Raw genomic sequence first — 27892 nt, 5'->3', positions numbered from 1 at the left:
TCACACTTTTAAACAAATCCTCCCTTAAAGTCAAACTGCACTGACACATTAAAGAGAACTCTTATACTCAGCGGCTGTAAAGTCAGAGTTTGAACCACTTTAAGTCAGCGGGGATGTTTTTCAGCTGTTTAGATTCAGGGTAAAATCTAAGACATCCCTAAAGGAATAAAGGAGCTAAATTCAAATTCACCATTTGATGCAAAAAGAAGCAAAGTTTAAACTCAAGAAGGCGCACACCATGCACGTGTTCAGGCCTGCAGACATGCGCGAACATGCTGGCATGGACAAAGCTCTGCGTACTTACCAGAACCAAGCGCAACAACACACAACTTCAAATCCCACCCAACACACACACACATACACACACACACACGAACAGACACACACCCCTGCAGGTGACTCACCTTGAGGTCTCTGTGTACCACCCCCATCTGATGGCAGTGGAGCACGGCCTCCAGGATCTGCTGGATGCAATGACTGCACGCAAACAGCAGGGGGAGCAGGTTAGTCTGAGCACATTCAGCCCCCCAACTGTCACATCCATGCAGAGGCAGCAACATCTCAATACAGGCTGCACGCACACACACACACACACACCCACACACACACATGTTTTCAATAGAGGAATGATTTGTCGAGTGTGAGAGTGAACCTGTCTGTGAACTACGCAGGGAGAAGGTGTGCGCTGAGCTATTTTCTGCTGGCAGGAAGGAGCCAAACATTAGTCAGGCAGTGTGGGAGTGAGCTGCAGCTCCATGTGGGCGGCACTGTGTCTAACCTGCACACTCTCCCCTCTAATTTATTCATTCCACCAAACATTTTAGCAGGTTTTTCCGAGCATGTGAAGTAGACGCAGCGCTCTGCCGTTACTCCACTGAACTCTCCTGTTTTTCACTTTCATTCTCACACACTCACTCGCGCTCTCGTTCTCTCTCAAGAGGTACGGTGCTTTTTCTGCAAAGGACCCACGAGGGAATCTAGATCAGGCCGTCCAAAATAGTGCAACAAGAGTCCCAAAAGCAAAAAACCTGAGGACAAGCAGACAAATAAGAGACAGACGGACAAACAGACAGCAGGCACAGGCAGGTCGTTTTTTCTTTTGAAATCACAGGCAGAAAAATAAAAAAACACAAGCAACCCTTGTTACAGAGGGGTGCAGGGAAAATGCAACACAATGAGACACACACACACCTTGAGGTCCCTGTGCACTATGTCATGTTGGTGGGTGTAAGACACACTGTCTAGAATCTGATGGATACAGTGACTGTGGAGACAAAACGACAGGGTGTAAAACAGTAATACAGAGGAGCAAAGGGACATGTGACAGGAGGCTGTAGGGTTAGATAAAAGGTCACATGGTCAGTTCACCAAACACCAAAATAACAAAAAACAGTTCCACACTTTGATGACATCCCTCCAGGTTTCACATTTCTGTCTTTGAGATTTCTGCCAGGCGAGGTATTTGTTGTTTGGAATTGACCGGATTGCGTCCCCATGTTAACCTGACATCCCCCCCCCCCCCTCCTGCTGCCCTGTGCAGAGCGAGCGCGAGCGTGCAGGACGGGGGGGGATGTTTAGTTGAATTTGTTAATGCAGCCTGCTCATTGATCTGTTATCTGGCTGAGGTCTATGGCCTTAAATGTGGCTGTGAAATATCAGCAGCAGCAGCGCCATGCTTTGCATTCAGAAACCCCGGGCGCTGTCCGTGGTGCTGAAGTGGAAGCAGATTTGTAATCACGACTTTTTGCTATCAGTCGTGTCTTTGTGTCGGCTTTGTGCTGAGACACGGACGAGAGGAACACACAGCTGCAGAGTGTGACATGTTCGGATATCTGCTCTTTTATTTCACAGCTTTATGGCTGCATGCTGTTGATTATTTCTTGGCACATAGTTCGTCAGAGAGGACGCATATTTTATCAAACCTCTCTCTGGAATTATTCCTGCTTCTCTCTCTTTATGTGACACAATGACAAACTTAGCACCTCTAGAGCCTTTCAAACATCACATAATGCATTAGAATCCAATGATAACAAAGACACAACGCTACTTGGATTACATTTATAAGAGTCTGAAACTCTGCATGAAAACTCTGTGAAGCTGTATCCAGCTACATGCTAATGTTAGCATAAAAACTATAGGTTGTTTAAAACATGGACCTAGTCTTGGTGGCATCGCTCGATGGCTTCTGATGAGGCATTTTGAGGCCCATCAATGCTGGGCGCCATATTGAAAATGCTGACTCAGCCTAGATACAGGCAAAGAGGTGGAGCTGAGGCCTCCTGTCAGTCAACTTGACCACACCCACAATTATGCAAATGTCTGCATAACTTTTAATCTTTATATAATCAAGAAGAAGTGTTATGAAAATATTCCCTCCCTGTAAAGCGTGTACGAAAGAATGGGCTGTAAATGTGCACCTTAACATGGGTGTTAATGGGGTTTTATGGCTTTTGCAACCAGCCCCAAGTGGACAGTTGAGGAACTGCAGTTTTTTACACTTCTGCATTGGGTTCAGTTTTGCAAACTGGAGGTTTCACTTGATATCAATATGCCTCTTATGAAAATTCTAACTTGCTAGTATTTAGCAGGCAGCAGGTGCGAGTCTAGATTTCCAAAATGGGGTGGCCCAACTGGGACGCTGACATAAGCAGGGGTGGTCGGATATGTGTGTGCATAAACACAAACCATTTAACCTCTTTGTCGTCATTATTCACTTTAACAACTGTCATTAAAGTCACATATATTAAATATATAAAGATACATCTTTAAGCGTAATTCTTTAAGGCTTAAAAGGTTTTGTTTGATGTTTGATGTTGGTCCAAAGTCAAAATTGAAGGCTCCAACAAATGAAAATGTGCCACATTTAGAAACAAAGAAAGCCACTGTCAGTCTGTTACAAAACAACCCAAATAGTTAACATAAGTCCCGCCTCTGACAAGGCAAATAGCCAATCATAGTTGAGCATTTTGTGGTTGCACCTAGGCCGGCCAATCAGATGTCATGATGCTCCTTGTAGGCATATACCACCATGCTGCAGGAAGTTAGTCGCTCTTTTGTATTCTAAAATTGGAGCTAGCCACCAAGACCAGATCCAGCTGTTCCTGGACAAACATTTTTCTTTCTTTTAGTTATTCTTTGTTTTGTTTTTTTGCCGATATTGATACGATAGCTGAAGAGAAACAGGAAATGTGAGTAGGAGAGAGTTAGGGGGGAAGACATGCAGCAGAGGGTCATGGCTAAGAGTTGAACCAGCGACCACTGTGATGAAGACTGTATGTGGGACACATGCTTAAATGGTTAAGCTAACCTGCACCCCCTCTAGTAACATTATCGACCCTCCAATGGTGGATTAGGGGTCGCCATTTTTCTTCTATGAAACCAGAAGTGACCAAATTGGACCAAAGGCTCAGAACAAATTGCTTAGTCTATCTAACGCTCAAAATAAACATCACAATGAAGTGAAGATGGGTTCAAACTAGCAAATGAGACCATAAACTCAATGTAAAGATGGTTTAGATAGAGATATATGATGTGATGTTTCCAATATTGATGAATGAATTCACCACTACACAACAGAGACACATTAGAAACCTGGATTTGTAAAGTGAGGTCGTTACTGAAGGTTGTAAACCATTCATTTCCATTGTATCATGGCAGGAGCAGAAATCTAAGAGATACAGATTTGAAAACCTGGACACAATAAAGCAGAACCCCCCCACATGTCTGGAAACCACGAGTGGTTCAGAGAGAAAATCTGTTTCTTTGGTATTTGGGTGAACCTGCCCTTTAAATGGGCAGAGAGAGAGAGAGAGAGAGAGAGAGAGAGAGAGAGAGAGAGGAGGGAGCGGGCGAGCGAGTCTGTGTGCAGATGGAGTACAGAGAGGAAACTGTCAGTGAGATACTGTTGGACAGTAATCAAGCCATGCTAATCACACACCCACACACAAACACACCGAGTGACACGCACACACTCACACACTCACACACTCACACACTCACACACACACACACATAATTTATGCAAAGAGAACAAGAGAGAATGGAGGCAGATGAGAGGGTAGAAAAGAAAATAACATGGAAGTAAAGCTGAGGAATACACAGGCCTACTCAACACAGTGGATAATTATCAGGGCTCTTATGTGCAGCCATTCTGACTGTATATGTGACCCAAATACTGACGCCAAATTCTGTTCAGAGGCGCTGGTGTGAATGCAAACGACGTCCGAGCTGCCTCGCTTCCATTCACGACACGGCCAGGTCTCATTTTTATAACTGCATTAATATCAGACTGATTTAAAGACAGACAACGTGGCAGCCATGACATTTAGAGGGGAAGCCCCGCCTCCTGCATGTTAACAGGTGGAACGTGGGTCAAACTTCAAAATAAAAAAACAGGTCAAATAATGTCTCACAAAAATGATTTCAGTCATTATTGTTTGTTCATATTAGGAATGCACGATTTTAGACTTTTGCTGATATATGCAGATATTGTTAAACTCATTTTGGACGAGACCGATACTTACAACAATACCCACAATACTACTTATACCGATACTTATACCCACAACACTACTTATACCGATACTGTTAAGATACTTATACCTATACTTACACAGATACTTATACCGATACTTATTCCTATACTTATACCTATACTTATACCGATACTTATTCCTATACTTATACCGATACTTATACCGATACTTATACCGATACTTATACCGATACTGATACCGATACCTATACTTAAACTTATACCTATACTTATACCGATACTTATACAGATACTTATACCGATACTTATACCTATACTTATACCGATACTTATACCGATACTTATTCCTATACTTATACCGATACTTATACCGATACTTATACCGATACTTATACCGATACTGATACCGATACCTATACTTAAACTTATACCTATACTTATACCGATACTTATACCTATACTTATACCGATACTTATACCTATACTTATACCTATACTTATACCTATACTTATACCGATACTTATACCTATACTGATACCGATACTGATACCGATACTTACACCGATACTTATACCTATACTTATACCGATACTTACACCGATACTTATACCTATACTTATACCGATACTGATACCGATACTTATACCTATACTTATACCTATACTGTTAAGATACTTATACAAATACGGTTAAGATACTTATACCTATACTTATACCGATACTGTTAAGATACTTATACCTATACCGATACTTATACCGATACTTATACCTATACTTAAACAGATACTTATACCGATACCTATACTTATACTTATACCTATACTTATGCCGATACTTATACCTATACTTATACCGATACTTATACCGATACTTACACCGATACTTATACCTATACTTATACCGATACTTATACCGATACTTATTCCTATACTTATACCGATACTTACACCGATACTTATACCTATACTTATACCGATACTGATACCGATACTTATACTTAAACTTATACCTATACTTATACCGATACTTATACAGATACTTATACCGATACTTATACCTATACTTATACCGATACTTATACCGATACTTATTCCTATACTTATACCGATACTTATACCGATACTTATACCTATACTTATACCGATACTGATACCGATACCTATACTTAAACTTATACCTATACTTATACCGATACTTATACCTATACTTATACCGATACTTATACCTATACTTATACCTATACTTATACCTATACTTATACCTATACTTATACCGATACTTATACCTATACTGATACCGATACTGATACCGATACTTACACCGATACTTATACCTATACTTATACCGATACTTACACCGATACTTATACCTATACTTATACCGATACTGATACCGATACTTATACCTATACTTATACCTATACTGTTAAGATACTTATACAAATACGGTTAAGATACTTATACCTATACTTATACCGATACTGTTAAGATACTTATACCTATACCGATACTTATACCGATACTTATACCTATACTTAAACAGATACTTATACCGATACCTATACTTATACTTATACCTATACTTATGCCGATACTTATACCTATACTTATACCGATACTTATACCGATACTTACACCGATACTTATACCTATACTTATACCGATACTGATACCGATACTTACACCTATACTTATACCTATACTTATACCGATACTTATACCTATACTGATACCGATACTTACACCGATACTTATACCTATACCGATACTTATACCGATACTTACACCGATACTTATACCTATACTTATACCTATACTTATACCGATACTGTTAAGATACTTATACCTATACTGTTACAACACTTATACCTATAACAATACTTATACCGATACTTGATACTTATACCGATACTCTTACAATACTTATACTCATAACGATACTTATACCCATAGTGATACCAATTATTGTACCCATACTGATACTGATACTTATACCCATACTGATACCGATACGGATACCGATACTTATACCCATACTAATACAGATACTTATACCGGTACTAGTGTATTGCATTGTGGGAGAGTCTAGGCTAAACTTTCCAACTAAGGTAAACTAAGTCAAAGAGTTCAGAGGGAAATGTTGCAGATTTGAACCCTTGGTACAAACTTTAAACTGATATCTGGTCAGCTAGTTGATTAAGTTTACAGAGAAATATTTAGACGAGTGAAATGTAGACAAAATACTTTTTTTTAACTTAAACTAAAGAGGACAAAAAATACTTCAAAGTGACTAAATCATAAAGACATTTGCGTCTAAAGACCCAAGGACTTCCACCAGATCCGCTGCGGACAACCAAACAGCTGGAGTCATGTGACCGAGGTTTCCCTTCTGTAATCCCTGAATCAAGGATCCTCCTCCTCATCCATGTTGTCTTTCTGGTCCTCTGAAAACCTCTGACCTGTTGACTCCAGGCCTGGCTCCGCTCATCATGACTTTGGTTTGTTGTTGTAGTTAAGTGAAATACGATCTGGAGACGCAGTCGGAACGCAGCGGAGCGGATCCAGTGGAAGTTAACACATTGACTAGAATAGAAACCTATCAGATCTGGAGCTGTGACGGATCAGAGACAGATCTGGTGGAATTTGGCCGTTAGAACGTTAAATGAACACAGCTTAATTTCTTGTGGTCTATAAAATGCACAGAATCCTCTCCTCATGTTCTTTAATATAAAGTTAAGTAACACATGCTCTCAGGGTTTGATGTTAAAGAGCCAATAAGAAGAAAGAAGGTGGTTTTAAAGCCGTGAATATGACGGGAGGCGGAGTTATGAAAGGCGGGCGTCAGAGATATTTAAGGATGTTTTAAAAACAGCTGGAAAAGAAAAACCTGCTTTTTCACCGCATCACTCACTCTCCCTCCTTTTTTTCAGTCCCCTTCTTCTCTCTCTCTCGCCTCCACTCACCGCCTCCACACTCAAATTGATTTAAGTCTACCTCCTGAGGGGGTTACAGCGTGGGCATGTGTGCAGTTTGTGGTGCTTGTGTGTGTTTCCATCGGTCGGGGGGGGGGGAATAAAATGTTAAAAAACCTCCTCGACCTCGCCGAGAAAAACTGCATCAAGGTATGATCCACCCAATGTGTCAGGACTGCCCGTGTGTGCTAATGAGGGGAGTACAACTGTGCTGGGCTGCTGGAGGACTGCAGAGGCTGGAGGACTGACAAGTGGAGGGGAAGAAGAAGAAGAAGAAGAAGAAGAAGAAGAAGAAGAAGAAGAAGAAGAAGAAGAAGAAGAGGAGGATCGGGAATATCATGTTTACCTGGCATCTGCCTCGCTGTAGTACTCTCTGGCCACAATGTCCTCGAACAGCTCCCCTCCTGTCACCCTGAGGAACGAGGGAGGAGAAGGATGAAGCTTTATTCGCACAGGCAGCACACACACACACACACACACACACAAACACACAAACACAAACACACACACATACACAAAGGCAGGAGGGGGATGTCCTCATTAGGGGGAAACCCCGGCTGCAGGATTCACTCCGACTGAGTTGCCATGGAGACTGGCTCCAGTGCGGGGGAGTGTGGATGCATCTGTGTGTACGTGTGTGTGTGTGTGTGTGTGTGTACATGTGTGACTGTGTGCGTTAAAGTGGAAGCCGCAAGGATGGAGGTGGGGAGGAGGGGAGGACTGTTATGTAACGGGGGGAACTGCCTTGAAAGCGAGGGAGGGATAGGAAGGAGAAGGAGTTGAGGAATGATGAAAAGAATGCAGATATGAGGGAAGGAAAGGAGGAAAGGAAAGAAGGAGAGGAAGTTAGGAAACTCACAGGTCAAAGAGGAGATAGTGGAAGCCCTCCTCTGAGATACTGTCGTGGAGACGGACTGAAAGAGAGAGAGAATCTGATCAGACCTCATCCCTTCATCCTAAAGAACAGATCTGTGTTTCATCCTCAGAGCAGCTGAAATCACGACGATGTGACATCTCTGCGGCGCTGCAGCATCTCATGGCGCTGCTCTCCTCTGTCAGTTACAAACTGCACTTCACCGTTCTGCAGTTTAGACTCTGATTAAATGTGCAGCTGAATCTAAGAGCAGGCATTAAACCCTGCGGCTCCAAACGAAGGGGCGGAGAAGAGCAGAGGTAAAAACAGCAGAGCGCGGTGAGACCTTCAGATGGTTTGATTGGTTGATGAATACACTGACCCTGAAATATTTCACTCTCCTGTGAGTTCTTTGAGTGTTCTACTGAAGGGGGATATTAAACAGGCCTGAGGGTTTGTAAAGGAAGCAGCCGCACAGCATCAGGACTTCTTACCAGCTGACCTTTCTGCACTACGTGACGCTCATGTGAAGTCTTTACAGTGTGGGATGAAATCAGTGAAGGCCTGATGTTGACTCTGTTTGTCGTTTTTATATGTAATGAAATCAAACTGTATCCTGTCACATCCTATCGTATCACAGAGTATTGGATCGTAGCAGTTTGGACCGTGTCACGTTATATCGTATCGTAAGTAGTGCATTGCATCACATTGTATCATAACGTACTGAATCGTGCCGCATTGTAACAGATCTAATCGCATCATACCATCCTGCATCAATTCTTCTTGTGTTATATGGCATTGTATCATACGTAGTCGAATCGTATCTCATTGTATCGTATCTTATCAAATCATATCACGCCGCAACGATCCGATCTAAACCCATCACTTCAGGAAATCAGACTTGCAGAGTCAGTCCCTCATTTTCTTTCACTACTCAAGGCAAGGCAAGGCAGCTTTATTTATATAGTGCATTTCATACATGAGGGCAACTCAATGTGCTTTACATTAAAACATTAAAAGCATAGGAGACATTCAGACAAACATAAAATAACACATAAAACAGAAAAGAAAAGGAAAATTAGAAATATATTAAAAATTACATTAAAATTTTAATTTAAAGTGGGTTAAAATAATCTAAGATAGGAAAAATAATCTAGACACACTTTTATCATTTATTTTAATCTTTAACGTTTTATCTCTGCTTTTAATGTCTGTTTGCTTTTATTGTGTTTTTATCATTTTTGTGAAGCACTTTGTTACTTGTATTGAAAAGTGCTAAACAAATAAAGGTCATATTATTATTATTATTATTATTTCGTATCGTACCGGATTGTATTGTGTCGTGGCTAATCATATTGTATCATATCGTGTAATATTGTTTTGAATCATATGGTATTGTATAGTAATGTATGATATACAGTCATGGCCAAAAGTTTTGAGAATGACACAACTATTAATTTTCACAAAGTCTGCTGTTTCAGTTTTTATAATGGTAATTTGCATATACTCCAGAATGTTATGAGGAGTGATCAGCTCAACTGCAATTAATTGCAAAGTCCCTCTTTGCCTTGAAAATGAACTTTATCACCAAAAACACATTTCCACTGTATTTCAGCCCTGCCACAAAAGGACCAGCTAACATCATTTCAATGACACACAGGTGTCACACACATTAACACAGGTGTGGGTGTTGATGAGGACAAGGCTGGCGATCAATCTGTCATGATTGAGTGACTGGACACTTTAAAAGGAAGATGGTGCATGACACCATTGTTCCTCATCTGTTAGCCATGGTTACCTGCAAGGAAACACGTGCAGCCATCATTGCATTGCACAAAAAGGGCCTAACAGGGAAGTTTATAGCAGCCAGTAAGATTGCACCTCAGTCAACCGTCTATCCAATTATCAAGAACTTCAAGATGAGAGGTTCAATTGTTGCCAAACAGGCTCCAGGGCGCCCAAGAAAGTCCAGCAAGCGCCAGGACCGTCTCCTGAAGGTGTTACAGCTGCGGGATCGGGCCACCACCAGTGCAGAGCTTGCTCAGGAATGGCAGCAGGCAGGTGTGAGTGCATCTGCACGCACAGTGAGGCGAAGACTTTTGGAGGAAGGCCTGGTGTCAAGGAGGGCAGCAAAGAAGCCACTTCTCTCCAGTAAAAACATCAGGGACAGACTGATATTCTGCAGAAGGTACAGGGACTGGACTGCTGAGGACTGGGGTAAAGTCATTTTCTCTGATGAATCCCCTTTCCGGTTGTTTGGGGCATCTGGAGGAAGGCTTGTTCGGAGAAGACGAGTTGAGCGCTACCATCAGTCCTGTCTCTTGCCAACAGTGAAGCATCCTGAGACCATTCATGTGTGGGGTTGCTTTTCGGTCAAGGGAGTGGGCTCTCTCACAATCTTGCCTAAAAACACAGCCATGAATAAAGAATGGTACCAGAACGTCCTCCGAGAGCAACTTCTCCCAACCATCCAAGGGCAGTTTGGTGATGAAGAATGCCTTTTCCAGCATGATGGAGCACCTTGCCATAAAGCAAAAGTCATAACAAAATGGCTCGGGGAACAAAACATTAAGATTTTGGGCCCTTGGCCAGGAAACTCCCCAGATCTTAATCCCATTGAGAACTTGTGGTCAATCCTCAAGAGGCGGGTGGACAATCAAAAACCTACAAATTCTGACAAACTCCAAGCATTGATTATGCAAGAATGGACTGCCATCAGTCAGGATTTGGTCCAGAAGTTGATTGACAGCAAGAAGGGTCAACACTGCAAATATTGACTTATTGCATGAATTCTGTGTAATTCTCAATAAAAGCTTTTGATACTTATGAAATGCTTCTAATTGTATTTCATTATACCATAGAAACATCTGACAAAAACACCTAAAAACCCTGAAGCAGCAGACTTTGTGAAAATTTAATATTTGTGTCATTCTTAAAACTTTTGGCCATGACTGTAGTATCATATCGTACCGTGTAAAATTGTGCAGTATCGTATCGTACTGTAACAAATTTGATACTGTATCGTATCCTATCGTTTCGTACCGTACAACATATTGTATCCTGTTGTATTCCATCGTAGATAATCGTACTGTGTTGCATCGTATCCTATCATACAGTATTTAATCAAATTGGAACGGATCGAATCGGATCATACCGTACAATATTGCATTGTTTTGTATCATATCATATTCCGTCGCATCGTATTCTATCATAGCTAATCTTAGTGTGTCGCATCCTATTTTATCGTATTGTATAGTACGTCATTTAATCAGATTGAGCCGCATCGTATTTTATCAAATCGTATTGTATCCTGTTAGTCTTCTTTCCTGTCGATTCATATCCCATCTTTTTTAATTGTATAGTATCGTATTGTGTATTATGCGTTCTTTCGTATTGTATTGTATCGTATTGATCAGCAGTGTTTACATTTCTGGCCTTTTAATATGTGAATGGTAAGTAAGTAAGTAAATTTTATTTAGTATAGCACCTTTCACAGAATAAAATCACAAAGTGCTTCACAGGAAAATATCCAACACATTAAAAGAAACAGACAATAGCATAAATAGAACATTAGTCTGAACACAGTGAGTCGAAGGCCTGTTTAAATAAATGTGTCTTCACAAGTTTTTTAAAGGCGACAACAGATATAGCTGAACGAACATTTACAGGAAGAGCGTTCCACAATGTTGGTGCCACAACTTCAAAAGCACGGTCACCTTTTGTTCTTAAGCGCGCTCGAGGGACAACCAGCAAGCCCTGATCAGAAGACCTGAGTGACCTACTGGTAAGGTAGGGGGTGGAGCAGGTCGGCGATGTATCCAGGAGCCTGACCATGCAGAGCTCTATACACGAAAACGAGGACTTTAAAGTGAATCCTAAATCTAACTGGAAGCCAATGTAGGGAAGCTAGAATCGGAGTGATGTGGGTTGTCCGGCTGGACTTGGTCAACAGCCTTGCAGCGGCGTTCTGGACTGAATGAAGACGATGGAGGGACGACTTACTGAGGCAGGTGAAAAGTGAATTACAATAGTCCAGTTGGTATGAAACAAAAGCATGAATGATCATTTCCAGTTCGGGATGTGACACAACAGACCTGAGTTTGGGAATGTTTCATAAGTGGGCAGAAACATGACCGGGACAACTGTTTTATGTGGTGATCGAAATACATGGACTGATCGAATATAACTCCAAGATTTCTGAGTTTAGACTGGACAGCAGAGGAGAGGGAACCAATACACTGAGCAACCCTGGAAGCTATAGTATCGGAACCAACAATAAGGACCTCTGTCTTGTCAGCGTTTAGCTGCAGGAAGTTGTCAGACATCCAGTCATTAATGGCAGTCAGACAATCAAGCAAAACTATCGGCTTGTCTGTGTCATCAGGCCTAAAAGACACATACAGCTGGATGTCATCAGCGTAACAGTGATAAGAAATACCTTTGAATTTACTGATAATGTGACTCAAGGGCAGCAAATACAAGGCAAATAATACAGGGCCCAATACAGAACCCTGAGGGACACCACAGGAGAGAGCAGCAGTTTCAGACATGTATGGACCAAGTGACACAGAAAAACTCCTGTCAGAGAGATAGGAAGAGAACCAATCCAGGGCGCTCCCAGAGACACCTACCCACTGCCTCAACCTCTCAGTCAGGATACAATGATCAACCGTATCGAAGGCCGCACTAAGATCCAGCAGCACCAAAACAGAGCATTCACCTACATCAGAGGACATCATAATATCACTGGACACTCTCAGAAGAGCCGCTTCGGTAGAGTGCTTCTGGCGGAAACCAGATTGAAATTTATCTAAAATGTTGTGCGAAGTCAAGACAGTAGTGAGCTGTTTGGCAACAACTTTCTCTAGGACTTTTGAATGGTACTTGAAATAAACAAATGTGTTGCATTTTATGGTACAAGTCATCTTGCCACATTTGGCACCACAGGTTTTAATAGTCAGAACAAAAGCATTATTTCTATACATGTATGCTTCATATATATGAGCATGTGACAAAATAGATTTAAAATATCGACTCATGAACCCTAAAACAAGGGGGAAGTACAAAAAATGAGGTTTATAATCACATTAATGTCCAAACATGCAAAATATTTCTGAGATTTAACATGAAAACAGTCAGAGTCTCACCGATGTTGGAGTGTTTGAGCAATCTGCAGATCCTGGCCTCTCTCTCCAGTTTCTGATGATCTGAAACAAAACCACACTGAAGCTTAAGGACAACATCTCAGAGTCAGACATTTCAGAGAAGAAGTAGAAGAAGAAGAAGAAGAAGAAGAAGAAGAAGAAGAAGAAGAAGAAGAAGAAGAAGAAGAAGAAGAACCTGCAAACAGGAAGAAACAAGAGGATAATGGTTCCTTTTCACAAACGAGTGAATGAAATCTGAGTGGTTTACAAAGTTTGATGCGGTGAATGTTTTCAAGGTGAACGCCAAGGAGATACCAGACTCACAAACATGATGTTACTACACACACATCTGTGAGGACGGCCTGAGGGGAACATCTGTCCCAGATGCCCATTTAACCCCTCGATCCACATCCAGCAGAGACGAGGAGGAAACATGGGAGAGAGGGGATCAAAGGAGGAGGAAGGGGAGAGGAAGAGTAGAGGGGATGGTCTCAGAAGGAAAGGGAAACAAGAAAAGAGGAAATATAAGAAGATGAGAGAAGCAGAAACAAGGGGAAGTGGGTAAATAGGAGACAAGGAGAGGAGATGAGAGGACAGGAAAGTAGAGGTGGGAGATGAGGAGGGAGGAGAGGGGAACAGGGGAGGAAAGGTATCAGGAAGAGTTGATATAAGTAGAAGTAAAGGACAACAGAGGAGACAAGGAAGTGAGGAGAGGAGATAGTAAGAAAGAAAAGGGAACAAAAGAGATTGAAGGAGACCAGAAGAAAGGAAACAAGCAGACAGGAGAGGAGGTCAAGAAAGGTGTTAAAAGAGAACAAGAGGAAGGAAGAGAGGAAACAGGAGGAGGGGAGAAAGGAAAGGAACAAAGGGGGGAATGCAGTCACCCCGATGACAAATGATTTGATCCGAGTGTCGCTCTTCTTCTTCTGGTCTTCATGCGACTGACGGAGCTACACTTAGCGCTGCCCTCCAGGTCACGCACACACATCTGTGCCCGTCACGTCAGGACAAAGATGGCCGCCTGATGTGACAGATTTAAACGGGGAGGCCTGACTCTAAGAGACGAGCTTCTTAATGACGGTGGTGTGAGGTTGATGCACGCACAGTCACACCCCATGATCTCATTTCTCTCTGTGATTACACCACTGAAGCTATTTTAAGATCCTTACTGAACGTTTCACAGTTTGATGAGTATTTTTAAATCAAACAGAGCAGATGGAGCAAAGGGAGTCCAAGCTTCATGGTTAGTATTTGAAAAGGATCGTAGTGACCCGTCATGTATGAGCTGGAGAAAGCGGGAGGAAGGAAATCCATTAAACCACATGGTGTCTCTTCTGGGCTCATGCAGCAGGAGCAAGCCAGAGTGAAGCCTCGGTGTAACTTATTATTTACAGTGAAGCTGAGACTCACCGGAAACAGATATGAGATGCCAACCCGGGAGATAAACTAAGTTATGATGGTGTTTATTTTGCAGACCTCTCTGATGGAGTCCATTTTACCTCACCTTTAAACTGAACAAGTTGCAAATTGCACTTTCCTCAAAGTCATTTATCGCTAACTAGCTAGCAATCACCCAAAAAGTTCACCATCACTCCTTTACCCCTTTTCAACCGAGGCAGTTTCAGGGCCGGTTCGGAGCCAGCGCTCAATTGAGAACCGTTTTTTCATGTTTTGACTGTTCCAATGTTCCAATGTCATTTAGCAGACGCTTGTATCAAAAGCAACGTACATACGAGAACAAGAACAACACAAGCAAAGATCTAGACAAGAGGAAACAAGATCAGTAAGAGGAACAAAGAGCTTCAAGTCCATTTGGGTGCAGGTACTGCCAAGCAGTGTAAAGGCAATGCACAAAGTAAATAAGGAACATCTACAATGAAGCAACCAAACCATTTAAGACCTTCCATTATCATCATCAACAATTAACATCACCACAATAATGACCAAAGTACCAAGTGCTGGGTCACTCCAGACCTGAACACAGAGTCCCAGAGTAGAGCAGGACAGTGTGAGTCAACTGTAGCTGGAAGACATGATCTGCCCCTGGGGACAACAGTGGAGAACAGTCTAGCTAAGTGCATAGTGCTTCCTAAAGAGCTGGGTCTTTAGCTGTCTTTGGAAAGTAGAGAGGGACTCTGCAGATCGAATGGAGTTGGACAATTCATTCCACCATTTAGGGGCAACAGAAGAGAAGAGTCCAGCTAGTGATTTTGATTTTGAGGCCTTGTGTGCTGGAAGCACTAGGCGCTTTTCAGAGGCTGAGCGTAGCGGGCGAGAAGGGAAGTAGACCTGGATGAGGGGTTCCAGGTAAACTGGAGCGGTTTTGGTTCCTGCTTTGTAAGTCATGATTAGAGTTTCGTATCTGATGCGAGCTGCAACTGGAAGCCAGTGTAGCGAAATGAGCAGGGTGCAGACTGCAAGTGAACCTGCTTCCGGCTTGGAAAACCGGTTCCAGAGCGGCTCCAACTCTTTGCTGGTCTAGAACCGTGAACCGCTTACGTCAGGGGCGAGGGGGCGGGGTTGCCGTGATCAAAAACACAACCCAAACGTGTTTCCTGCATCGTCCTGCAGCTAAAAAATCAAAGAGACTGATGGATTCCAAGACAAAGAAGCAGGTTCACAAGTTCAACCAGCTCCGAACCAGCGCGAGCATCAGCCCGGAAATACAACCCGGTTCACGTTGGTCGAAAAAGAGGTACTAGAGGGAGCCGATGGTTTTTAAGATCGGTTTCCAATTCATCATCACTCACACTGTATTGTATTTTAACATCGGACTCCCACCAGATCTGTGACCGGCCCTTCTCCGATCCACAGTCTCAGAAAGTAACACAGGGGGGCGCTGGTGGCCTAGTGTTCTAAGCGCCCCAAATACAGAGGCTACAGTCCTCGTCGCAGGGGTTACCAGTTGGATTACCAGCAGGCTGACCATTTCCTGCATGTCTTCCCCTGCTCTCTGCTCCCCACATTTCCTGTCTCTCTTCAGCTGTCCTGTCAAATAAAGGCAAAAAGGCAAAAAATATAACTTAAAAAAAAAATAAAAATGCAACACAGAGCAGGACCTCCGGACAGCTGGACTCATGTGACCGAGGTTTCCCTGCTGTAATCACTGAATCAAGGATCCTCCTCCTCCTCCTCCTCCTCTCCTCATCCATGTTGTCTTTCTGGTCCTCTGAAAACCTCTGACCTGTTGACTCCAGGCCTGGCTCCGCTCATCATGACTTTGGTTTGTTGTTGTAGTTAAGTGAAATACGATCTGGTGATAACACAGAGTGTTTTATTCTGAAAATTAACCGGATGTTTTCATTTTGTTTTTGGTGAAACCTGACTTCCTGTCCCGCTCCATCTGCTCTGTTGAGATTGATGCGTCGTGCTCCGGCATCCGGCACAAATAGAAGTCTTGTGTATCTGATACGGAGGACACAAGACCTGCTGGATCAGAGACGCAGCCAGAACGCAACAGAGAGGATCCAGTGGAAGTTAACACATTGACTAGAATAGAAACCTATCAGATCCAGGGCTGTGACCGGATGGAATTTGGCAGTCCAAATGAAGAAGCAGGAGAAGGCTGCACACCTCAAATGAACTTGAGCCGTACACTAAATGCCATCAGCTATAGATTCTGTAATGAGGACCCGTTGGCACTTCAACAGCTCGTGTTTGCACACACTCATCATTTTTCCTTCCTGTTAGAATTCATCCTCTTCAGAATAATTTATTCAGGGAAATGTAGATTTGTGTCGTCCTCTCTGAAGCTGTGGATCCGACAGTAACCATCATCTGCCTCTCTCGCAGGAACAGACGTGGAGGCTTCACATGCTGGAATCAAACACTCGCTAAAATATGGAAATGTGGGCTTTCAGATCTGGGACATACACACATACACATAATGATGAGAACTCCCATGATGCTCTGCTGCTTGGTATTCTTACGAGCCGCTGAAATAAAAAACAGTGGTGTTATAAACGTCTTCTGTAACTCGTCTTTCTCACCTCTGGCCGAGAGCTTTTTGGTGTTGATGATTTTGGCGGCGTACTCTTGGCCTGTGCAGAGTTTGACACAGCGGCGCACCACTGAAAAGGCCCCCCTGGGAAACAAAGACAGGAGACGAGAGGAGGAGACGGGTCAGCTGCCATTTAAGCTTCGTCAGCATCAGAGGGGCATCGGAGTGACCTCACAGCGGTCCTGGACTCCTCTCTGCCTTCAGACCGGCCTGATCTGAATGCCTGATGAATCCGGGTTATAGGGGCAAGACAACAAGCTGCAGTAACACCTTACACTGTGATGGATGTCAAAGATTTACATTTTCAGACACATTAGCAAAGAAATCTGTCTATCAGAGGGTGGAGAACATATCATGAAAACTACATGTTGAAATCTAAAAACTCTAATTTTGCAGAAAAAAATCTTAATTTTCAAGTGTCATGTTTTTATTTCTACTTTCTAAATGATCTAATTTCATTGCAGTGAGGAAAATCTTACAATTAGTTGTTCTAAAATCATAAAATATCAATACTTTTCGAATGGTTTCATTGTTAGCTGCTGTTGTAAGAAAAGGTTATTGTTGTTAGCTACAGTTAGCGTTGCAAGCTAAGTTTTTGTAAGCTAAAGTCAGTGATGTAAGCTGATTTAAGTTGTTACAGTTGGTGATGTTAGCTACGGAAGACTATTTCAAATAAAGATAATGTTGTAAACAAATGTAACTGATGCTGGCTAAAGTTACTGTTAGCTACAGTTAGTGTTGTTTGCTAAAGTTACTGTTAGCTACAGTTAGTGTTGTTAGCTAAAGTTAGTGTTCTTAGCCAAAGTAACTGTGAGCCGAAATTTAGGTAACTGATGTTAGCTGGAGTTACAGTTGTGAGCTAGCGTTGTTGGCTACAGTTATTAGCTAAAAAAGAAACTGAATACATACTAAATGCTATACAGCTAAATGCTGCTGTTAGCTAAACTTAATGTTCTTAAATAGACATTGTTGTTAGCTAAAGTTAGTGTTGCTATCTTAAGTTACTACTGTATGCTAAAGCTACAGTTGTTGGCTGAAATCACAGGTTACTGTTATTAACTGAAGTCACTGTTGTTAACTGAAAAGCTTAGCGGAACTAGCTAAACTTAGCTCCATTAGCTATATTTACTGTTAGCTAGAGTTAATTGCTAATAACTGTTGTTATCGTTAAGGTACTGCTATTAGCTGAGTAATGTTGTTAGCTTAAGTTACTGTTCTTAGCCATAGTTACTGTGAGCGGAATTTGTAAATAACGGAGTTACGGTTATTAGCTAAAAGATATTGAATACAAATTAAATCCTATGCAGTTAAATACTGCTGTTAGCTAAACTTAATGTTCTTAGACATTGGTGTTAGCTAAAGTTAGTGTAAGTTACTACTGTATGCTAAAGTTACTGTTGTTCGCTGAATAGGTTAGCGTGGTTTGCTCAATTATTTTAAGTTCAACTAAGTGCTGTTAGCTTAACTTAGCTCCATTAGCTGAGTACTGTTGTTAGCTAAAATTATTGTTGTCAGCTTACATTTGTGTTGTTAGCTTAAGTAAGTATCTTTAGCTAATAATAGTGTTGACAGCTAAAGATGCTTAACTATCAATTTGAAACCAAGCAGGAGAAACCAGATGAAACTTCTGCTATTGGAATCAAATCTTTGTCACAGAGATTAATTAAAGTTCATCTAACATCATCGAGCTAAGCTAGCCCTGCAGCACTGAGCAGTAAAGTTAACAACTTGTACTGTTAGCACTCCTGTGAGCCTCGTCAGTCCGTCAACAGCTATTCAGACCGGAGAGGAAGTTTCCTCCATTGTTGTTTTGTAATTTTCAGTCTTTGAATCGGATAAAGGAAAGGCTGAGTGTTTAGCGATGCTAATTGCATCTTTTTCCATGAGCACAGTCAGGTCACCATTTCGGTCTCATTGTTACTTTTATTCAAATGTTCTTCTCTTGACCTGAACTTAGGAATTAGAGAGGAAATTGCTGTTAATTATAAGGTACTTGGCATTTCTCTGACCTTCTTGAGAGACTGAAAAACACAAAAATCAGAATTAAGGAAACCGAGGAGTTAATCGAGGAATAAATATGCAGCACCTTATTACAGTCAGGTATTTTATCTAACCTGTTTTAAAGACAGAAAAATGTTAATGCCACAACCACTTAACATCTGTAATCTGTCTTTCTTCTCATTCTCCTTTTTCCTCCATGGTTTGAATTATTCAAGAAATGCAAGAGTCGTCAATTAAAGGGAAAGTGAAGCAGCGTTTGAACCATAAGTACTCTCTAAGTGAGCGCTGGAGTTTTTTAGGGCCACATTTGCTCATCAAACCCAACAGAGACAAACAGAAATAACCACCTCTGTCATTTCTGGGAGCTAATTTTATCTCACCTCAGCATTGTTACGCAATGAAACACTCACGCTCCCCTCTGAGCCCCTGCCTCTCTTATGAGCTCTCCAACATGCATACATTATGAGGAGCCACGGTGAGTAAGCATGACACTCGCTGACACTCCCGCTGCGTGGTGGGAACGAAGCAGAGACTCGACATGGCAGGTTATCTGCAGGGCAGGTGGGAGTCAGGAGGTCCAAACGCTGCACTTGTTAAACACAGAGTGCAACTCACCTCTAATCCAACGACTCAAATCCTGCTGCTTCACAGAGATCAGGAGCATCCTTCAATTTATTGAGTTTTGGGTAAAACCTGAATTTAAGCATGTTTTGAATTATTAAATTGTCAGTCTTTGGGTATTAAATATGTATCTAACATGAATACTTTATTCACTTCTGGTTTTTGTTGCTTTAGCTAATGTTTAAGCTTCAAAAAGAAAATCTCATTTGAGTCAAAACAACAACCAAAAGGTTTCAAAACACTCAAAAGACTGCGAGACAAACAGTTGGATTGAATGTTTGAATTTGTGGATTAACTCAGAATTTATCTTTAATTTTAATTCATAACTTTCATGCAGTAAATACTGAGTTTTGTTGGAAAGATAGATTCAACTTGAGAGGAACATAGCTCATATATATGGCACATGAAAAACAAACAGTAAGGGCCTGTGTCCACTAACAGCAGCACCTGTTTCCTTCCCAGTTCAGTTTTCAGCGCCTGGCATACCAAGCGCAAAAGTGCCCTCTCCCTTGCTGATCTGTTAAACTCAAGAAGGGGCGGAGCTTCTGATAGCAATAATGTCAGAGGGGGAACACATCCTGGTATTGACATAACTCCAGCCTACATACAACTTCATCGCCATTTACTGGATTAAAATTCTGACAAACCACGCTGTGCTACGAAATGCCATCTGTCATCTGTGCTTGTTTACATCCAGGTATTAGAGCACTACAGCTTCATGATGGTAGCCCTTAACTGCAGCAACAGCCCCATCTAGTGGCTTGTGGCTGCATTACAGCCACATTAATTTAACCAACTTGTTATTCTAGTGACGACTAGCAAGGTGATGACGTTTAATCTAGGGATGGGCATTTCAAGACAAATACTATTGGATAATCATTGGCATCTATTCGACGATTATTCTAATAATCACGTGTGGCGGTCTCGTTAACCAGCAGCAGGACGAGGTGCTGCTAGTAGCGGGCACTGACAGCGCCTGTCTCTATCTTTACGGCGGTGTTTCTGTGATGCAGCGTGGCGTGTGTGTTTACATTTTACAGCCATGCTCAGTCTCTGGAAATCAAGTGTAGTAGTGTGAGATTCAGAAACAGAGAAAACTGCCACGACTGTCTCTGATGTTTTCTTCTTCTTTTGCTATTTAATGCAGTTAGCATTCTTCTTCTTCTGTTTGCTAAAAAGCTTTAAGACGCCCTATAGACACCGTCTGGTGGGGATACTGTATCACAACCAGGCACCGGTAAAGACGAGGAGAAATTGTACCTTTAAAATGAGAAAATATTTAAAGTAACTCTTTGATTTTTATACATATATTCGAAAATCATTGCCCATCCCTCGTTTTATGGCGGCAAATTTCCGTCTTGAAAAGTAAAGCTAATGCATAAGTGAAAAAAACTGCAGTTCCTCAAGTGTCCACTGGAGGCTGGCTCCAAAACCCCATTAGATCCCCATATTAAAATGTTAATTTTAACAGCATAATTAAATACGTACACCTGGTACAAAAGAAAATCAGATTTGATCTCTACTCCTTGATCTGTTTTGATTCTATTAATGCTAATACGTTCATAATAACACTTGATAAGGGGCGTGGCTTATGTGACTGACAGGTAGCTGGGTCGTAGCTTCTTGCAGGGAGGTAAGGTTGTAACCTCAGCTCCACCCTCTGGTGGTTTTTGGATGGGAGTAAGTTGGAGTCAGCATTTCCAATATGGCGACCACCATCTTTTGGCCTCTTCCGATACCAATGGATGACTTCATGAAGACTTCGTAAATGCTTTATAGAGCTACATAAGTGACGTGAGTGTCAAACCTAAAACGATTATCATTTTGGTGGCCAAACTGAGCAGAACAGGAAACGTCAAAGAGCTATAACATGCTTCATGTTGCTTTTGAGCCAATCAGATGTTTCTAATTTATCAATGTTAACTGTACGGTTATATTTTAGGGGTCATATTAAATGTTGCATCTTTATTTGGGTTAACTTTTCTGCAAACTGACGGTCGTAGGCTCTCTTATATGATTTCAAGCGTCAGGCCATGACCTCACTTCTGAACCTGACGTGTTCAGAGTGAGAACTTGTTGGGTCAACACATCCCAAAGTTTGGACACGCCTCTGTCAGACGGCGTCGGGCATCAAGTGCATCCCAGAACTCCACCTCCTCACACTCGACTGTCACAGTACGCACCAACATCTGCTTTATATAATAAACTCAGCACGCATCAAAAAGTGACAACAGCAGCAAAACAGCAATAAAGCTGTGTGTGTTATCAGTCAGGGCAGCTGCCTCTCCATTGTCTTTAACTTATCACATCCCACACACACACACAAACACACACTGGAGATCCCAGCCAGCACAAAGGAGCTGAAATCAGCCTGTAAGACGAAAATATCAACACTTGAACTGAAACCATCCTCGGCACTCAACTTGCTTTCTCTTTTTTTTTTTCCTGCTCTGGTGCTGTGGAATAAATGTTCCTGTGAGGCAGAGAGAGAGATCCTCTCTACCCACGCACAACCTGACAGAGACATGGAGTCCACTTTGCATCTACCCACTGTGGCACCCATAGCCTCTTCAGTCTCGATTTGTCTGCCTCTCATGAGGGGTCACACATCCCAAATCTCTCTGCTTCTTCTTTTTTTTTACAAAGACACACCTCATTAGACGAGCAGGAGATCAAGGGCAGCAGCAGCAGCAGCAGCAGTATGATTCTCTGACTTCTCTGCTAAGCTGAGTGCCACTGTGATTAAAGCCAGCTGATGAGGAGGGAGCTTAATTCCGACACATCAGTTCTCCCCTCATATTAGGGCCTGTTTGTCCCTAATTAGCCCTTGGGCAATGAAGGGGGAGTGGGGGGGCTGCCCAGAAGTGCTCCTGGTCTCATGCAGCTCCATCTTCATGCAAGATCTAGCAGCTGTGGCATGCCCACTGCTTTTAAACAAGTCTGATTCTGTAAGAAAAGGAGCAAAACCCCTGAAAGAAAAGATGTCAGTCAGATTTAAAGGAGCTAATTCCAGAAGCAGAACCAGCGTGCGTTTTGTTTTGAAAAGGATGGAGCTGCATCCATCAGCATCCCCGCTAGATGTGCAGACCCCCATCCCTCCCCACATCATGCTCCCTGCATGGTTAGAAATGTGAAATAAAGCAGCAGCTTACTTGCCAAGCTCCTCGTACAGCTGGTATTCATCTGTAAAACGCGTGCAGGTAGTCGTAGCCATGATGTCTCCTCCTCGGACGGGGTGCGGGAGTCCGGAATGCTTCTGCGCGTCGCTGCAGGACCCTCTCCGGCTTCAGTTCTCCGGCTTCAGTCTCCTCCCACCTCGATCAGACCTCCGGACGGGTTTCAGCTGCAGCCCGGTGCGCGCACCAACACTTTACGCACACACACTGGGATTGGCACGCACACGCACGGACGCACGCACGGTCCTCGTTAAGGTCGGTATGTGCCAGGCGAGGAGGACAGACTCTTTAAGTACCACACTAAAGGGTAATGTGAGCTCACCACATGACGTTATCCCCCCCCCCCCCTCTCCCTCCCTCCCCATGGGTAGAGGAGGAGAAGAAATAAAAGAGGAATCAGAGTGAGCTGATTGAGGAGTGCAGCGTTTGATTTCACTTTGTTATAAATCATACACCAAAGAGAAGCCTGCAGCAGCCTGTAATGAAATGACTGCACTTCAGCTGTCTGGATTCTTTAAAGGCTGCTCCACTGATTCAAAAAAAACTTGATGCATCACTTCTCTGTGCACTTCAGTGATTGCACTGGCCTCCACTGCATCTGTTTGTGGCTTTTAATCAACAGAGGAAACAATAAACTACAGCTCCAGATATGAGCAGGGCCGGAATCAGCCGTCAGAGGGACCAGGGGCAAAAGTAGGACATGGGCCCCCCCCCCTTTAAAACATCCATCAGGAAAGGTTGACCTTATTTACACCGCTCCTAAACTGGAACTACGGTCAATGTAAATGCAAACATCTGTGCTCTTAATTAGATCAATAAAAGCATCGATATCAGGGTTGTGCACTTTTTAACACATGAATGCAACCTTTGTGTTGCCTGGTAGCTTGTATGGAAAGGATGAGTGTTGAAAGCAAGGAGGCAGAACATGATACATGTGAATTTCTAGCTATAAAAGAGTTGAAAACTACTTTAACGGCTGATACTGGAAACAATTACATTTCAGTGTTTTACAGCTTTTTGTCGATGATTGGGACGCCCCAAATTGAAACTAGTTAATCACAAGACATACTGAAATGCAATGAAAGAGTCAGTGGAATCCCACTTCTGACACCACGTCATGTGCAGGAACGTCCACTTACAGTTGAACACACTCTCTTTTTAACTAGACCACACATGTAACTGCTAACGAGCTCATTTGTGAGACTGCATCGTGACAACAGTGATGACCATAGACTGTATATAAAAATGGACGTCACCTCGCACGGCTGGAAGTGAGGCTGCCACAAAAAATGCTCCCCCTAGTGGCTGGCTGCAGTATAGGTCAAAAACTCTGTCGGTCTGCGGTCTCTTGCGTGACTACGGTGGCTTGTAAGGCCTGTATAATGACAACTCAAATCATGACAGAAAGTAAACCAACACAGCTTTATTTCTAAAAATGTGAAGAGTCTAACAAACAAGGGCTTTGTCCAAAACCACGTACCATACCAGCGTACTACCTTGCACCTCCTTGTCCCAGTATCCAAGCACCATACAGGGACAAGGACCGTACGCAAGAATCAATCTATCAATACAAGTACGTCCAGCTCCGCTCCAGTAGGTGGCGACATGCTCCCTTTCCTCCCTCAGCTAGCTACTAGTCGACCTTCTTCCGGTTGTCCCATCATGTCATAAACCGAAACAATCAACAAACAAGTTAGCAAGAGGCTAACGGGTGGTTTGTCAAATGTTGAAAACTTTGACATCTTTAGAGAGAAGGATTATATACCACACCTGGTCTGGGATCGCCTTGGGGTTCCCCAGGAGGAGCTGGAAAGTGTTCCTGGGGAGAGGGATGTCTGCTTGGACTGTTGTTGGAGCCTCCATGACCCGACCCCTGATAAGAGGAAGTAAAGGATGGATGGATGGATGGATGGTTATATTCCATTCCCGGGTTAAAGCCTTGTGTTCGTACTGTGGATTCTTGTACGTCCCTTATTGCTAGCTTGTCGTCTGAAGACCGTGACGCATCTCGGGGTGGTTGAAGTCTGACTGGTGAGCTCCGGTCTTATCGTTAAAAATCCTGACCAGTCTTATCCGGGCATTTCTCACAGACACAAAATTGCGTACTGTGACTTTAATTCAGATCAAAGAGATAACAGATCCTGTTGTTGCAAAAGTACTTGGACAGCTTAAACATCCATCCATCCATTATCTTGACCGCTTATCCCGTTAGGGGTCACGGGGGGCTGGAGCCTATCCCAGCTGGCTTCGGGCGGAAGGCAGGGTACACCCTGGACAGGTCGCCAACCTATCACAGGGCTAACACAGAGAGACAGACAACCATTCATGCACACACTCACACCTACGGGCAATTTAGAGTGATCAATCAACCTGAGCATGTTTTTGGATTGTGGGAGGAAGCTGGAGAACCCCGAGAGAACCCACGCATGCACGGGGAGAACATGCAAACTCCACACAGAAAGGCACCCGCCCGAACGGGGATTCGAAACGGGAACCTCCTAGCTGTGAGGCAACAGCGCTACCCACTGCACCACCCGTGCATTGGGGGCGGGGCTACCTGTGATTGACAAGGGAAGGCAACCAATCAATTATAGGATTGAAAGTAAGACATTCTGATTTATGTTTGGAGTTGATTTAGTTGAATCTGAATTAAAGAAATGAATGAAGTTTGTTTTTGAGTTTTTCTGCTTTGATTGATAAAAAAGGACTTTAAACTTTCCCCTCCTGTGTTTTTATTTCCTCAGATTCATTCATTCATTCATTAAATCGTCACCTCTCCACTCGGCTTTGATTAAACTCCTCAGTCCTCTCTCTCCGTCTTACCTTCTCCCCCTCCTCTCATCATCTCAATCCTTCCGTTCGGAGCGAGGAGAGACGGATTGATGACTTAAATAATGACTGTGGAACGAGAAGCATCGTCGCGCTCCCCTTCGTCGAACAAATGGATTTCATGAGTGGATGCAGAAGAAGATAAGTGGAGTCGAGACGGAACAAAGGCTTTGTTTTCTCTCCATCCGAGTGAAGACAGGAAGATGAATTTTCCCCTTTTGTCTGTCTGAGACTAATGTGCTTATTAGAGCTAATTTATGTATAAATGAAGTGAGTGATCAGAGTCCATGACAGAGGAAGAAAAGATAAGAAGGAGAGCGCGGGGAGATGGAGTCACTTATTGGAATGAGGCAGAATATCTGAGGATGTGAAAAAGCTACTACTTTAATCTGCATACTTCAGCAGGAGTTAATAAATGTCTGAGTAATTTTCAGTGTTTTAATAATCATACGTCATTTAATGAAGCGACTTTGTGACATCTCTGCTTGAGTCCTGCATTTAAACCTCATTTAAGCATCATTAATTATCATTAAGAGAGTTTTAATCACACTGTATAAAGCCTTTAACCCTTTAAAGGACAGTGTTTTCCTAACCCTAACCCGGGGATGAGGATCAGCACCTCTAAGTCTGAGGTCATGGGAAAAGGGTGGTCTTTGCCCCAAGCAGAGGAGGTCCTCTCCCTGAAATCTGTGTCCCTGTCTACAAACCCCCTGAAAAGTCAAAGGATCCATTCTGCCCCTGTTCTGATTTCTCCACCTTTCTGTAAATGTGTGCTGAAACCAGCCGTTTCAGTTTTCAGTGTTTTTCATACGTCACAACGCCATCCGGTCTGTAACAGGAAGTCAGAGCTCGGAGCTTGTTCAGCCCATAGACTGTATAAAATACAACTCAACCCCTCCTCCGTTTTTCATTCCCTGCACACATGTGTGCTAACAAGGAGCTTAGGAGGGAGGCATGCTAGTTGTAGGCTGTCTTAATAAACACAAAGGTCGCTTTGACTCCCCACGTCTGCAGATTTGAAGATCTAGTGGATGATTTTTAGTTTTCATGGAAAAGTGCTAGCGCTAGTTAGCATAGCCACATAGCTACATGTTGGTAGCTGTGTACCAAGACACACGTCAACGTACTGACAAATAAAACAACAAGAAACACTAAATCTGTGACCAATGGTTCAGAAAGGTCCTGCTGCAGGCGCCTCTCCGTCAGGATCAGATTCTGGATCAGATTCAGAGGGTTGAAGTAACGCGGGTCTGTGAGCAGCCGTGTATATTCAGCCAACATGTAAACATTAGATCAACGTGCTGGACAGCCGAGGCCACACCCACTTCCTGAGGGGGCGTGGTCAGAGAGCTCATTCTCATTTAAAGGCACAGACACAGAAAACAGCCTGTTCTGAGCAGGGCTGAAAAAGAGGGGTTTACAGGCAGACCAGAATCTGATTTCAAAGTGTTTTTATGAGCAATAAACTTTAAAGACATGTTTTGGGGACCTCTTAGACCAATATATGTTGATGAAAATGAGCAGAATATGTCACCTTTAAGTATCTTGGGGTCTTGTTCACGAGTGAGGGGAAGAGGGAGCGCGAGATTGACAGATCGGGGCAGCGTCCCCCGGTCTGTCGTGGTGAAGAGGGAACTGAGCCAGAAGGCAAAGCTCTCAGTTTACAGGTCAATCTACGTTCCAACCCTCACCTGTGATCACGAGCTGTGGGTAGTGACCGAAAGAACAAGATCGCGAATACAAGCGGCTGAAATGAGCTTTCTCTGCAGGGTGTCTGGGCTCAGCCTTAGAAAGAGGGTCG

The 27892-nt window shown here is 42.9% G+C and overlaps 1 protein-coding gene across 1 annotated transcript in view; it reads right to left on the bottom strand.

The window, feature by feature from the left end:
* LOC117831063 (calcium/calmodulin-dependent protein kinase type II subunit beta) overlaps positions 1–23498 on the bottom strand; it is a 65994-nt gene extending 42496 nt beyond the window's left edge. Inside the window, exons 1-6 of the mRNA XM_034709541.1 lie at positions 23239–23498; positions 17454–17548; positions 13468–13527; positions 8327–8381; positions 7814–7879; positions 405–477 (exon numbers count right to left, since the gene is read on the bottom strand). Of these exons, the coding sequence (XP_034565432.1) occupies positions 405–477; positions 7814–7879; positions 8327–8381; positions 13468–13527; positions 17454–17548; positions 23239–23300 (411 nt within the window). The 5' untranslated portion in view covers positions 23301–23498. The remainder of the gene's footprint in view (positions 1–404; positions 478–7813; positions 7880–8326; positions 8382–13467; positions 13528–17453; positions 17549–23238) is intronic.
* Between the last annotated feature and the right edge of the window lie 4394 nt (positions 23499–27892).

Source organism: Notolabrus celidotus, chromosome 19, assembly GCF_009762535.1.
Source record: "Notolabrus celidotus isolate fNotCel1 chromosome 19, fNotCel1.pri, whole genome shotgun sequence".
In the NCBI taxonomy this organism is placed as follows: domain Eukaryota; kingdom Metazoa; phylum Chordata; class Actinopteri; order Labriformes; family Labridae; genus Notolabrus; species Notolabrus celidotus.
This window is presented reverse-complemented; position numbering and strand designations above follow the sequence as displayed.